The sequence below is a fragment of the Oculina patagonica genome, chromosome 6 (assembly GCF_052425735.1).
Source record: "Oculina patagonica isolate OP01 chromosome 6, crgOcupat, whole genome shotgun sequence".
In the NCBI taxonomy this organism is placed as follows: Eukaryota; Metazoa; Cnidaria; class Anthozoa; order Scleractinia; family Oculinidae; genus Oculina; species Oculina patagonica.
Window position 1 is genome coordinate 213,897 of NC_135763.1, and position 11,139 is coordinate 225,035.

The following is an 11,139-nucleotide window of genomic DNA, read 5'->3' on the forward strand; positions in this document are numbered from 1 at the left end:
ACATTTTCACTTATGTTAACCATAAACGTATCGAACAAGAAAACGTAAGCTAGCAAAAGTTGCATAAGATAAAGTTGATTTAAATTAAAAATCAAATGCTAATTTTTCTTAAAACAAAACATATAAAAAGCCTGTGTTCGGTTTCAGTTAACATAAAGCTGCTCTAACAGCCTATTAGACTGGAAAGCTTTTCATTTAAAGAAGATTCAGAAAATTCTTACCTATTCTGTATACAGTTCAAGAACAGTGAAAAACACAACTTGAATTTCTCTTGCGTGTGGAATGATAAAGGTAATCAATATCAAGTTAACATACTCATAACTTGATGTTTGTTTAAAAAAGTTAATAGAGATCGATAGTTGGGAGACGCGTGGATAATTACGAGTGATCAGCTGTCTTAACAGCGAAATAAGTTTCTCTAAAATTCTTCAAAACGTTTTTAGCTTATTCTAATAACAGAATTTCAACCCTAGTGTCAAACTTTTTCATTGCAAGGGTTTCTACTGAAACCACGTTGGCTGTTTTGAGTTTATGATTTTTATTGTCAGATATATTGCATAAGAAAGCCATAAAGTGTTCGAAAAAATACGTTTTCAGCACTGATGGAAGGACTTTATCTGTATTTAAAAACCTCGTGTTTTCTTACGTTTCTGTAAATCTTCTCATCGTACCCTAAGTTTTCTTTTCCTTCAGTTTAATGCCCTGTACTGAAATTTGAATTGCATATTTAATTGCCTATAAATCAAATTCTAGCAGGGAAAATAAGCAGTTTCCATAACTCTCGGTCTCTATTTAAGTACTCTGCAGTTTTAGAAACGCCATTAGGTAACAATGACAAAACAAAACTCAGATAAGATTTGTTCGCTTTCTTTCTTTCTTTTCTCTTCGCCTGATTCAGGAACCTGGGTAATGGATATTCTTCCATAGCGTCGTAGCTCAATCAATATAAAGCTGGATGTTTAATCGCAAAGATCACGGGCTATCAATTGTATTTTTCTGATGGCACAAGTTCAGTTTTACGACTGCGAGGATCAATCAGCAATAAATTCTTAGAAAAATACTGAATGGATTTAACCGTCAAAATAAATAATAGTCGATATTTGTGATTCCCGGGAGATATCCAATCGTGTGTGAAATATCCTTTCCGTAGTGAGTACGAAAGAAGTAGAATTAAGAGGCTCCGACTGAGAATATGAAGAATCGTTGGACAGGCTGGGGAAATCGAAAATCTTGAAACTTTGCCTGAATAACACCTTTGGGGAACTATGTTCGAAAATATTATTCTCATCTTCTAGGAATTTATGGTTTTCGACAAATTAAGAAAAAACGAAAATAACGGTTTTAGCTCATTAAATATGCAAAAATATGCGTAAAAATGGCAAAGTTCTCGATATTCCTATAAGAGCAATTTTCATTGCTTTGAATCGAAATAAACTTAGTATAATAGCTTGACTTTTATTCGTTCAGGCAACATAAATTTTTAATTTTTCCGGCTATTTTGAGGTTTCCTTTGCCTTTTAAAATAATGCTTTATCGAGCACTTCGGGAAAGGGCAAAAATTGAGAAACTTTGGAGGCCGAAAAAGCACCTTGATATGTCCGATATCGAGTCAAAATAAAAACTGTGCAAAAGCTCGATGTCTCTTCTGTTATAATATTAAATAAAAAATCTGGGTACTCAAGATTTACACAAATTAGAAACGAAAGTTTACGGCCTCCTCGTGTCTAATTTGCATAAAGCTAATTTTTGAATTCGTCCTCCGCTAAGTAATCTGGTCCGCTAAATTAACATTTGGGAGCTATGATTTGCACAAAGAAAGCAAGTTAAAACTTTATTTGATTTTTTTGACGTCTTATTCCTATCAACAGGTTATATAGACGCGAAAAAAGAAGAAAAAACGGTAAAACAATCGACTGAGGTCATTGCGTGACCTGCGCCACGTTAGGAATTTTCTTGTCAACAATTGAATTTGATTTGTTTGTTGGGACTTTTGCATTTCAAATTTAAAATTAAAGAATGAGATAATAATATTATTCACTTACCTGAAATTGGGAATGATTTGTAGCTTTTATTTTTAACTTACGTCAAAGCTATAACTTGCGTAGTATTATTAATTTGGAAGTTGACTTCAGTTATAAACAGAAACGTACATAAATATTATGAACATATATCGCTATAAGTTTCCGTTCAGTTGTCATTTATAATGGAAATAAAAACACCAGAAGTTTCTCTTCTTGTTTTAAAACAACTATATAGAAGGTTTCGATCGTGCAAAAACCATTCATTCATTCATTCAGATGCACATCACAAAATTAAATTAATTTATAATTCCCTTTAAAGAGACCGAACACGTACACAGCGACAGAACTCGGCGCCAGGACATTTAACACAAAGCACCGCGAAATTATTCGGCTGAAATTAAAAAATAGAATGACCCTTAACAGTTGTGCCTCTCTTGTTGGTGGGGCTTGGAGTCCAAGCCCAGAAAATCCAGAATTTGTCCAGTTTGTAAATTACTATGCAAAAGCACACTTCAAATTTGGTTACATCTTGTCTGACAGATACTGAAAGCATCGATAGCAAAGGAAAATTATTAGTTGCCCGTGCAGATAAGGTAAAATATATATTTTTTTCTTTGAACCACATCTATGTTTAGTTAACTGAATTAATGTAAGCTTACTTATTCAATACCTTGGGATTATTGTAGCGCAAGAATGCCAAGTACATATGACAGTTTGCCATAAATACAAGAACACGCTCTTTCGCTGGCGGACTGGAGAGCAAGATATTCTATACTAATGAAAATTGCGAGCCGTAAGCCTTCTTTTACTCGGGAGGATCGCGGAATAGCAAGCAACCCCGCTCTGTTTTACAAGAGACGGGTATGCTTGTTCCAGCTAGATCACGGAAGTATCAACTTTCCGGTGAAGGTAATGTAAATTTATTATTTGTTTTTTCTTTGAAACACATTATTTTATAAGGTCCACACTAGCGACATTTTTATGGCAAACTTTCATATGTTCTTTGCATTCTTGCGCTACAAAAATCCCAAGGTATTGGATAGTTTAGCTTGTATTAATTCAGTTACCCATACATAAAAGTGGTTCAAAAAAAATATTTTACCTTACCTGCACGGGCAACTAACAATTTTCCTTAGCTATCGATGCTTTCAGTTTCTGTCAGACAAGATGTAACAAAATTTGAAGTGTGCTTTTGCATGGTAATTTTACAAACTGGACAAGTTCTGGATTTTCTGGGCTTGGACTCCAAGCCCCACCAACAAGAGAGGCACAACTGTAAAGGAGAATTCATACGAGGTTTGAAAATACTGGTATGATCGGGAACTAGCTGATATTTTTACTCTACACAGCCGAAAAGTGTAGTCAATTATCTGCTACAGTCTCAGCATCTATGACAAAAAAAAAGTGGCACCGAAAACGCTCTTTAGCGACTGTAGTGTTCAAAACGTGCTAATCGTTTTCAACGATTCCTCCTCTGGATTTCAATCAATTTTTATATGACAGTTTTCCACTTTCTGACTGTTCTATATTTCGTTGAAAGTTTACATAAGAATTGTACCGATTGTTAGTTACAGACCTTAGAAAAAACTTTTCTGGATCGATATTTCAGCAGATTTCAGGAAATGTAAATACTATTTGATTGAGTGAACGGCGCTGCAGTGCAATTTGTGAATGAAGTTTCGCGCGCCTGTTTTTTCTTGTCATGTGAGACAACACGAACATTTTCGTGTGGTGAAGCGCAATTAAAAGCACGTCTTTTACACCAATGTGTTGGTGTTATGTAATAAAACAAATGGTAAACGTCAGAGCGTGCACTATTGAGTTACAGATGCACTTGGGAGGTTTGCTAAGCACTAATAATAATAATAATAATAAAGATATTTTAGCAGGGAGCCCACGTCACAAAAAGGTGGTTTTCAGTGGGGCCCTCAAGAAGCTAGAGTCGTCGTGCTTAGTAACCTCCCGTGTGCATCTGTAACTCAATAGTGCACGCTCTGACGTTTACCATTTGTTAAATTAACAGTATGCTAGGACGACAAAACTCAGTGAGGTTACACTGCGTGAAATGGGTGTGTAAGTTCGACTAAAAGCAACTCGATGCTATTCGTAATAAAAAATCGGTACCGCTGTTTGTGTTCTGTGCTTTTATTAGTAGCTACACACAGCCTACATTACTAAGAAACTAATTCACTGCTGCTTTGTGCACCGTTGAACACACCAAGATTCATCCTTTTAAGCCGTCGGCCCTGTAAAAAAATATTACAATGTATTAGTTTCCTTTGCTCTTAAACAATTTTCCTTTGCTCTTAAACCATTTTTCACTTTTTTTTATAAGCCCATCGAGGCTCCAGAGAAACCACTTGAGTTTTTATCATTTTATGACATCATTTCTATGGTCTATCAGGGTGTAGACCACAGAAAACTCGATTTGGTAATTTTTTTAAAATACAATAACAACGAAAATTTACCAGCGAATTAGATGGAAAATCAGTGCAAAACCACACGCGCGTGTGACAGCTCGTATGATCGCAATTTTCCACTTCAAACCGGCGAATATGTGGGAAATGTCACGCCAAATATTCCACTTAAGAGGGTCCTGAAAGGGAAGGGATATGAATTCATTTCGCAGCCCAAATTTTGCCCAAATCTTATTTCTCAGTCTATTGTTTTCCCAAATTCCCCAAATTTCATTCCCAGTTCCATTGTGTTTGTATCTGATTCCCAGTCTCAGTGACCAAAAACCTATTTTGTTAGTGAAAATTTGCCAAATCCCACTACCCATTTTAACCCTTCTGGTCCCAAAACTCACTGGTTTCTTTTTTGTTTTTTTCAAGTATCCAAAAATTGCCTTTTCGTTGCATTACAGGTTACGTCATTGTCGTAGTGTATATTTTCATTAACCAAAGCTCTCGACCAATGAGCGTGCGAGAATGCTCACAGTTATTATGTATTGTGCAACGTTTTGTTTATTACACAAAAGTGTGTATACTATTTATGCTTGCAAGCTGTGATGAATCTCCTGGGGATGGTAGGTAATTCCCGCTTTTGATATTACGTTTGTGCTTATTGAAGTTAATTAAAAAATATTTTATAATCGTTTCAGCGCGATTAGATTAAAGGTGGAGTTCCACTGGCGCGTAAATAATTGCATGCGTAAAACGTGCGTTAAAAAATGTATGCTGACAAATTTCCACTGTCGCGTAAAAGGCAATAAAGGTGGATTTCCACTGTCGCGTTTTTGTTGACGCACTAAATGTACGTAAAAATGAAATTTTACGCGCGCGATTACGTGTGTCGAATTTACGTTGTCCAATTTCCAATGCCACGTCTTTTTCTTGGTATTTACGTACGTTACATGCACGTACACGCGCGTAGCAATCGCAAGTGTTTTCAAAAAAGTTGAACTGAGTTCAACTTTTTGCGCAGCTGTGTGCGGTTACGCAGCGATTAAACCAATCATACCTTTATATTTTGTCACATGACACCACTTACCATGTGGAAAACCATTTTGTGGGGGCAAACCCCGCACAATGGTATCGACTGCGGGATTTATTTATTTATTTATTTGTGTGTGGGTTTGCTTGTGTCACGTGGTCTTCTGCGAAAGAGCCTGAGGCCGGAGACGGGAAAGAAAATGAGAGAGAGCCTGGGGATGAGTTCGTGTCGAGTAGTAAACTAGAAATCGGCCATATTGGATTTTGGCGTGTCGTTTCGTGTGGTTTCTTTTTAGACTGTTTTGATAGAATTTGACGGCGTTCATTTTCGCTGGAGTTTCCAAGGTAAGTTCTTGTTTGTCTTGCTTGTTTTGGTGTATCAATACCATATCAATTTTTTTCATGCCTCGCAAATGTTGCTGTGATTGCGTTTAATAGATAAAAAAGGCTTGTTATTGTTGTTTTTGATTTCAGCTGTTCCTGTAATTGCTCGTCACTACAGCAGCTCACGAAGTCATACTAGCCAACATTTCGTTTGGCTGGAAGTCTGTGCAGGTGTCTGTGCACATCAATTCAAGAAGAGATTTTACGCTTACGAAGCCAATATTCACTCGGCTTGATCCTCACTGAGGTAGCACGTGATATTACTGAAATAGCCACTGAAAAGCAATACTAATACAGCCTGAAATAGACACTGGAAATAATACTGAGTCACATTTCACTTGCTCAGTCATCTATATTTTAAAAACCGTAGCTGGAGATTCAAAAGACTATGAGGATGTCAGTTAAACAATATTGGTCCAGGATCGGCAGTCATGACAACTTTGTTAAAACAAAGCTGGTCTTGTCACGTATGAGAGAACAATTTTGGAACGTGATGTTAATGATGTTTTATTTGAATGTGTTTTACTTACTTACATATTTATAGTCAATTGATTATAAGACAAGCAAATGATGTGGAGGAAAATCCAGGCCCTACAATATTTGATTTTATTGACCCAACAAAAACAGTATATGCTGACTACAGCCAAGGAAACGAATCTCTCTTTGGAAAAAATGCTAGTAAGCAATGTGTAGCAATGTCACTTAGTGCTATTATTTATTATCATATAGAAAATGTTTATTTGTGGACTTCTTCAACTTTGAATAATAATTTTGGTTTTGGAAATAACCTGTACACTTCTATAAGATATTCTGTGCGAACAAATGATTATTTGCTCTTAACTGATGTGCCAGGCATTGTTTCAATTTTTGACAAATTGTATACATTTACATTACAATACAGTGAGTCGTTAACAGGAAGTGTGTTTATGACATCTAGCGATGGCCTGTTTATGTCTCTTCAAAATTCACTTCAAGAGGTTTTTTCTCAGCAAAACTACAATTGTTGTTTGCTAACTATTGGTATTAATACACCGTCGAGATATGGCCACCGGAATACATAATTAACTCCATCTGTTTTCTCGTGTTTGGAAATCGTGATGAAACACTCACACTCGTTTTTGAAATAGTACTTCAAGTTGTTACCAACAATTTAACCACTCCTTTTATACACGATGATTTTGATATTAAATGTATACCTTAAGGCTACTATTTACTGCGATTCTTAATTTTTGCCATTTGGGAAACTGCGTATTTTGCGAGTGTTTCACTTTTGCGACTTTTGAAAGATTTTGCTGAGACAAATACAACCGACTTCAGCACTTGAGAAAAAATAATCCCGACAATGAAAAAAGAGTGATGAACAGGACAAGAATTGGAATTTATTTTTGTTGAGGAAAGATAAGGTAGTTATTTTTGTTAGGAAAACACAAAAAGTAACGTACTAATCTCAACAAGAACACTTTGTCAAAAGAAGAAAACGTCAAAAAGTACTAAATGAATTCACAAAAAGGAAGAATGAAATTTGGAATTATCAAGCCCCCACACGTACGCATTGCGGACCTATATTTTTTAATCGCCGTTGATTTACATCAGATATAGAAGCACTTCTCATCGAGAAAGTCCGAACATTTCCAGCAATAATCTACAGAACCAAATTACAAGAACGCAGTAGTGAAAGAAAACGCATGGCGTCAAGTCACGTAGGCTTTGAACCGGCAATTCGGGAAGGTCGCCTCAAACCTTTTTTTTACTTGATGATGTCTTTCAGAAGTATTTATAAAATGCCTCTTGGTCATATTCACGCATTTCTTTTACTTGCGTGTGCCACAAATTGTTTTCATGGCAGCCATGTTGGAAGAGTCAAACAACAAGATATTTGCATAAAAATGTTAATGATTTTTTCCCCAAAGGAAAAACAATTTATCATCATCATCATCATCATCATCATCATCATCATCATCATCACTTTGTTTACCCTTGGATTTGAAGAGTAGCTTATACAGCTAATATCTCCGAGCATTCGAACAGTACACAGCACAATGGGCAAAGACCAGACCACAACACCGGGAACTCCATGCCCTACTCTTTACGATAAGCGTGTGGGTTCTTTTACGTCCCCTGCTGACCATAACACTGAAGATGCAGGAGACGGGGCCTACGGTTTATCGTCCTTATCCGAGAAGACTAGAATATCCAACCATTTGCAGATGTTATTGCAAAGGCAGCATATTCTTCTCAGTTATTTTAAGACCCTGAGTGTTGGTCCGGTCTGGGAATCGAACCCGAGACCTCCCGCACTGTAGTCCGTCGCTCTACCAACTGAGCTAACCGGTCGGCGGTTGTTTCACTCCTCCAATATGGCCGCCAATAACACACTCAATTCACCAACTTAATAATTCAGAATGGCGGGCATTTACGTACGTTCAACGCACGTAAAAAAGAAACGCTTTTTATTACTTTTTACGCGACAGTGAAAATTTGCCTACGTATCTTTTTTAACGCACGTTTTACGTACGTAGATATCGCAAAAAAAATAAAATAAAAATCATAACAGGTCTTTATTAGAAGTTTCCGCCAGGCAAATAAGTTTAGAGCGTTTCACGTTGTTTGTTATTTGTTAAATTGTTTTCGCATTTAAAGCACTTCTGTGACAATTTGTTGCTTTCCCCATCCTGAATAATATATTTTTTTAATTATAATTTTAAAACTCGCAAAAATCCCAACAGTTAGAAAACCCGACGCGGGAACTCGATGCCAGAGAAGTTATTTTCATTATTTTCATTTCTGACGATTTATATTTAGTACCATTCTTCTTACCTGGGGCCGGGGCCCAGACGTAAACTGGGTAGGCCAGGTCGTTCGTGTTAGTGTAGGGCGTTATCAGTGACAGATCTGTGCACTGGAAGCATGCGTAGTTGTACGACTCCCAGAACTCAATAGCATTGCATCCTTCGATGGCCTGACAGCGCGTCTGGCATTCAAAGTGATCTATTGGCTTGGTTTTGTCCTGGGTGATAAGTTTTCTTCCAGAGGTAGTGCACCAGCTGGTTTCCGACCTGACTTTTTTCCACGCTACAAAGGCAAATGGATCATGTTGTGAGAATAGCCTCCATATCGACAATCAAAGATCTCTTGGAGATCTACCGACTATTAGTAGAAATATAAGAAGACGAAATAGTTGTGGGTGACAACAAAGGTAAATAAACGTGAACAACGATTCGTCAAACCAAGGAAAAGCAAACGAGTGAACACGCGGTTTGATAGCGGTTGTCTACAGAAAAAGCTGTCAACACAGACACAACCACATGGTTGGGGCTGAGTCAAAGTACAAAAAAAAAATACACGAATGAAGATCAGGAAGGGTGGTTAATAAAATAGCGTTATGATAAAAATTAACACTGCTTATTATAACGTACCGTAACAGCACGTGTCACTAACAAAATCACGTTCCCAGTGCCGGAAATGAATTGTAACCTCTTTTACAAGAAATACCACTGGTACCTTTACGTGTCATAAAGAGACCCTTTGTGTGCTCCGAGAAAATGTCGAAAAATATTTTCAACTGTGCTGCGTTAGCCATTAACACGCCATATATATATATATATAACCAACACTCTGTGAAAAAGTCTTTTTTTGTGGTGAAAAGTCACCTGAATAAACACCAGTAACTCATGACGAGCTTTGGCCTAAAAAAATCTACCTTGGAGATGGTTTAATCTTGAACAAGGCTTGTCACCACATGCTAGGAAATGTGACATAAAACTGGACCAAAGATGTGTTTCTTTGGCGTGTTCCTTGCTAAGTTGCCATTTTTGAAGTTTTCGAGGGCTCAAATATTCATGGCTGTCACGTCTGTACCATTTTTTTAAAAGAACGCGTAAAATTTGGCTGAGCCTGAGGATGTTCTTATTTTAGCCCATACATTTTATTAAATGTTTGGGCAAATCTCATCTATTGTGTTATGCCTCGTTCTAAAAAGCGTTCCGACACGGTGGACCAAAGGGCCCTGAATTCTGTAGTTGTTCCCATCGAAGTATAAAGCACGACAACAAGTTAAGTCGATTTTATTCACAGAGTTTTATGTTCAATCTGCAGGGCGTATGTTGTAATCATCAGTTTCTGTTAAGTCACAAAATGCAGAATTTAAAATTGCTGGTGTGAAGTGACATTTGCCAGTGTTTTTTGCTTGCCTATTTTGAAATTACTTCCTGTAAATCGACTTTTTAATTCTTTGCATTTATGAAAAAATAATACTATATTTAAAAGCTTAGCTTGCCTATAATAGTTTTCACAGAAAGAACCATGAATTTTCCTCTATGAAGACTAACAAAACTTATTTCGCAGCGTAACAAATCGGTAGAATTGATCACAGCGCACACCAGACATTTGTAGCGAAGGATAATTAGCAATTATTCGCCGAAGGCGAAGTGAATCACGGCGAATAGTCCCCGAGACGAAGTCGAGGGGAATATTCGCCTAGATTCACTAAGCCTGAGGCGAATAATTGTTTTAGTCTAATTTTCAGAGGTGAAAAAAGAACTTACACTAAAACAAAGAATAATAAACAGGGTGAGACGAAAATAGAAAAGTCAGCTTGCCCTTCGGGCAAGCCATTATCTTATCTTACTAGCCCGAAGTTCTGAGAAGCTAGCCCGAAAGTAATTTGCATAATTAGTTATATGCAAATTTAAAATTGTTCTTCCTTTGGAGACAATAAATATATAAACATTCAAAAAGAAAACGAAAATAATCTTACCACAAGAATTAAAACAAACACATTATTACGATTTTGTGGCAACGAACTTTGTAGCTTAATGATCCTATATATTTGTAATCCTACATTTCAAGAGACACAATTCATATGCATACATGACGTACCCAATGCCCGCAATGCATTTCGGGGCGTTTTCAAAAACGGTTAGCCATTTGCAAGTTTTACGAAGTGATGGAGTACTTTATGGCAAAGCAATAGCATGGATTGGAACACTATGACTTCTTTTCTTATTTTGAACGTTTTAGAAGCAAAGATCTTCCAATATAATTTTCTGGAAGGACACAATTCCACAGAAAATGGCTCAGGCTGTTACTCATCTTATACAGAGGAATATAGTCGCCACGTTCAAGTTGGCGACTATAAAACCAGGAGTTTTAGTCGCCAAGGATGCAGTGAGTCACATTTTCGAGCCCCAAATTTTTCCCTTTAATTTGTCTGGTGCACATTAATTTTATTTCTGAAGGTTGTCATTAAAAAACAATGTTTCTTGCCCGTGTGTTGCTTGCCCGTCGGGCAACTTGTGATC

At 36.9% G+C, this 11,139-nt stretch overlaps 2 protein-coding genes across 2 annotated transcripts in view; both read right to left on the minus strand.

Annotated features, from left to right (window-relative positions):
- The window catches only part of LOC144658550 (uncharacterized), a 33,611-nt gene that overhangs the window by 8,429 nt on the left and 14,043 nt on the right, over window positions 1-11,139 (minus strand). The gene's annotated exons all lie outside the window — the stretch shown is intronic.
- LOC144658548 (uncharacterized) overlaps window positions 4,151-11,139 on the minus strand; it is a 34,451-nt gene continuing 27,462 nt past the window's right edge. The window contains exons 7-8 of the mRNA XM_078518981.1: window positions 8,657-8,911; window positions 4,151-4,267 (exon numbers count right to left, since the gene is read on the minus strand). Of these exons, the coding sequence (XP_078375107.1) occupies window positions 4,254-4,267; window positions 8,657-8,911 (269 nt within the window). The 3' untranslated portion in view covers window positions 4,151-4,253. The remainder of the gene's footprint in view (window positions 4,268-8,656; window positions 8,912-11,139) is intronic.